Genomic DNA, 2,593 nt, shown 5'->3' with positions numbered 1-2,593 from the left:
TCACCATTGTGGATAGGCAATATGAAAACTTAGCAATTAAGCTACTTTATTTCTAATCTTTCAAAAGTTGTGATATATAGATCTTATTCTGACTTCCATTGCTTTCTGTAACTGTTTAGTGAGTGGAATCATTAAACAATTTAAATATTATGTATTAACATATTATTAGAGTGTTAAATAGTCAAAATTTCAATTCTAACATAAATTAATTTCAAATTTAGAAAAGATAGACCAACTTATATACCTAATGATAAACAAATCCCATGAGGCCCAAGTAAGGTACTCAGCTGTAGTGCAAATTTCATTATTTTCATCAAGCAAGATAATACAAGTGGCAAAGTAAATCCCAAGATTATTTTCAAATATGAAAAAAGACTTTGTTTTTGACATTCCTATTTATAGATAGAAGATCACTTCAGTTAGATTCTAATTGCTGTAATACTCCTATAGCAGTGAATGATGCTCTTACCCAGTCCAAACTTCTAATTGCAATCTGTGACCTTCAAATGTTGTTTACAACATGGTTTGGTAAATTTCTCTCCAACCACATTTCCTATAGAGCTGTACTTATTAAAATTTGAATACAATTCTACATGATCTTGAATAATATGATGCTGGATAATAGTATGATTTGTTCTTCTATATTGCTATTTTGAATCTTTTACATTTGTATGCAAGTTTAATTATCATAAATTAAACTCATGGGTTTGTTTTGTACAAGTTCCAAAACTTGCATTAAACTGTTCAAACATTATGTTCATTTGGCTCTGTTAGACGTTCACAAGGTAGATTTCTTACCAGACCATACCATAATTCCTCAATGTTTGAGCATTTAAAGGCTTTCTTTTTGTTAAAACCTTAGATATAACTCATTGTAAAGATGATGGGGGAATTGAAATGGGAGGTTGCCAAATTATCAACTAGTTATAAGGTCCCAGCTTCTTGGATAATTACTCAATGTTATTTATGCAGGTCAGCAACCTTATCTGTCAGTTCAATGATACTCTGGTAAATGCTAAATGTTGTGATTACATATTTGTGAACCTAGATGTCTCTTACTTTTGATGGGTAGATCTGATTTGGTTAATATCTTAATTGCTTCTTGCCTTTGTCACTATTTCTAACTTTTGTTGTCTGCTCTTATTCATTGTATAGGTCTTTATCATCTTTTTAGATCTGCTTATGTTTCTTCTAATGAATAGACATATTCAGAAACTTGTTTATCATCATATTTTTCCAAATCCATTGATCTAATGAAACGTGTCTTTACATTGGTTTTAGGTTACTGATGGATCTAATGAAAGATAAAAACATTCTAGGGCACATTGCTAGGAAGAGAAGAGTCATTTGTGCTCTTGTAGTTGGTCTTGTAGCCTTTGCTGCATCTATAGCAACGATCGCACAAGAAGGTAGAAGAGCAATATGTAAGCGCAAAAGAGGCGAGATTCCATTTTATAAATGTATTATCTATTCGAATGAGACTGATTGTCATGATCAAATTTGAATGAGTAAACAAGCCTTCTTTCATCTAGCTGATATTCTTAGGCAAGAAGGAAGCATCAAAAATACGATGCACTTATCACTAGAAGAACAATTGGTGATGTTTCTCCATACTCTTGGCCACAATTTGAGGAATCATAAGATTGCTCATAACTTCGTTCACTCAGGGGAGACAATTAGCCGATATTTTCACAAAGTTTTGACAGCAATCTTGGCACTTCATGGAAAATATTTTTTGCCACCTGGTCCAAACACTCCTCCAGAAATTAGTGGGAAGGACCATTTTGATCTGTACTTCAAGGTACATACCCCTTTGGTACAATTTTTTTTCCTTGACTTTAGTTAGTTTATTCCATCCCTTTGATTGTAAATTTTCTCAATGTAGGATTGTGTGGGAGCAATTGATGGAACTCATATTCCAGTCACAGTCGATGTCGACATGCAAGCTCCATATCGTGATAGAAAAGGCAATTTATCTCAAAATGTTATGGGTGTGGCTTCATTTGATTATAAGTTTCATTATGTCCTTGCTGGATGGGAAGGGTCCGCTGTAGATAGTCGTGTTCTATCTTCGACCCTGTCAAGATCTGATCAATTGGTAGTTCCCCCTGGTATGTCTAGTATGTTTATATACTAATACATGTGACTTTCTTAAAAAGTTATATTAATAAACTTTTATTCTTATGTAGGAAAATATTATTTAGTGGATGCTGGATATCCCAATGTACCTGGATTTCTTGCGCCTTATCATTGAACACGTTACCACCTAAAAGAGTTCTCAAGGGCAAACCCAATAAACAACCCGCAAGAGTTGTTTAACCATCACCACTCATCCTTGAGGAATGCAATTGAATGTACCTTTGGCATTTTGAAGCAACGCTTTCCTATACTGAGACATGCGACATCATATCAAATCATGACCTAAATAAAGATTGTTTTGGCATGTTGCATACTACACAACTTCATTACCATAGAAGATGACATTCCACCTGAAGTTGATGTTGACGAGGAAGATGATCGTGAGGGGATAGATGTACCAATACTTGAGACATATGGGATGAACCAATGTGATAAAGACGATTGGGGGAAATTT

At 34.0% G+C, this 2,593-nt stretch overlaps 1 protein-coding gene across 1 annotated transcript; it reads left to right on the top strand.

The window, feature by feature from the left end:
• Positions 1-883: 883 nt before the first annotated feature.
• On the top strand, positions 884-2,254 carry LOC149557208 (uncharacterized). Its single transcript, XM_089830151.1, has 5 exons — positions 884-1,008; positions 1,282-1,409; positions 1,668-1,801; positions 1,886-2,111; positions 2,190-2,254. The coding sequence occupies exons 1-5, from the start codon at positions 884-886 to the stop codon at positions 2,252-2,254; spliced, it is 678 nt and encodes a 225-aa protein (XP_089686277.1).
• The last annotated feature ends 339 nt before the right edge of the window (positions 2,255-2,593 follow it).

This window comes from Cupressus sempervirens, chromosome 5, assembly GCF_028749045.1.
Source record: "Cupressus sempervirens isolate cs-2001-9-10 chromosome 5, ASM2874904v1, whole genome shotgun sequence".
Taxonomy (NCBI): Eukaryota; Viridiplantae; Streptophyta; class Pinopsida; order Cupressales; family Cupressaceae; genus Cupressus; species Cupressus sempervirens.
This window is presented reverse-complemented; position numbering and strand designations above follow the sequence as displayed.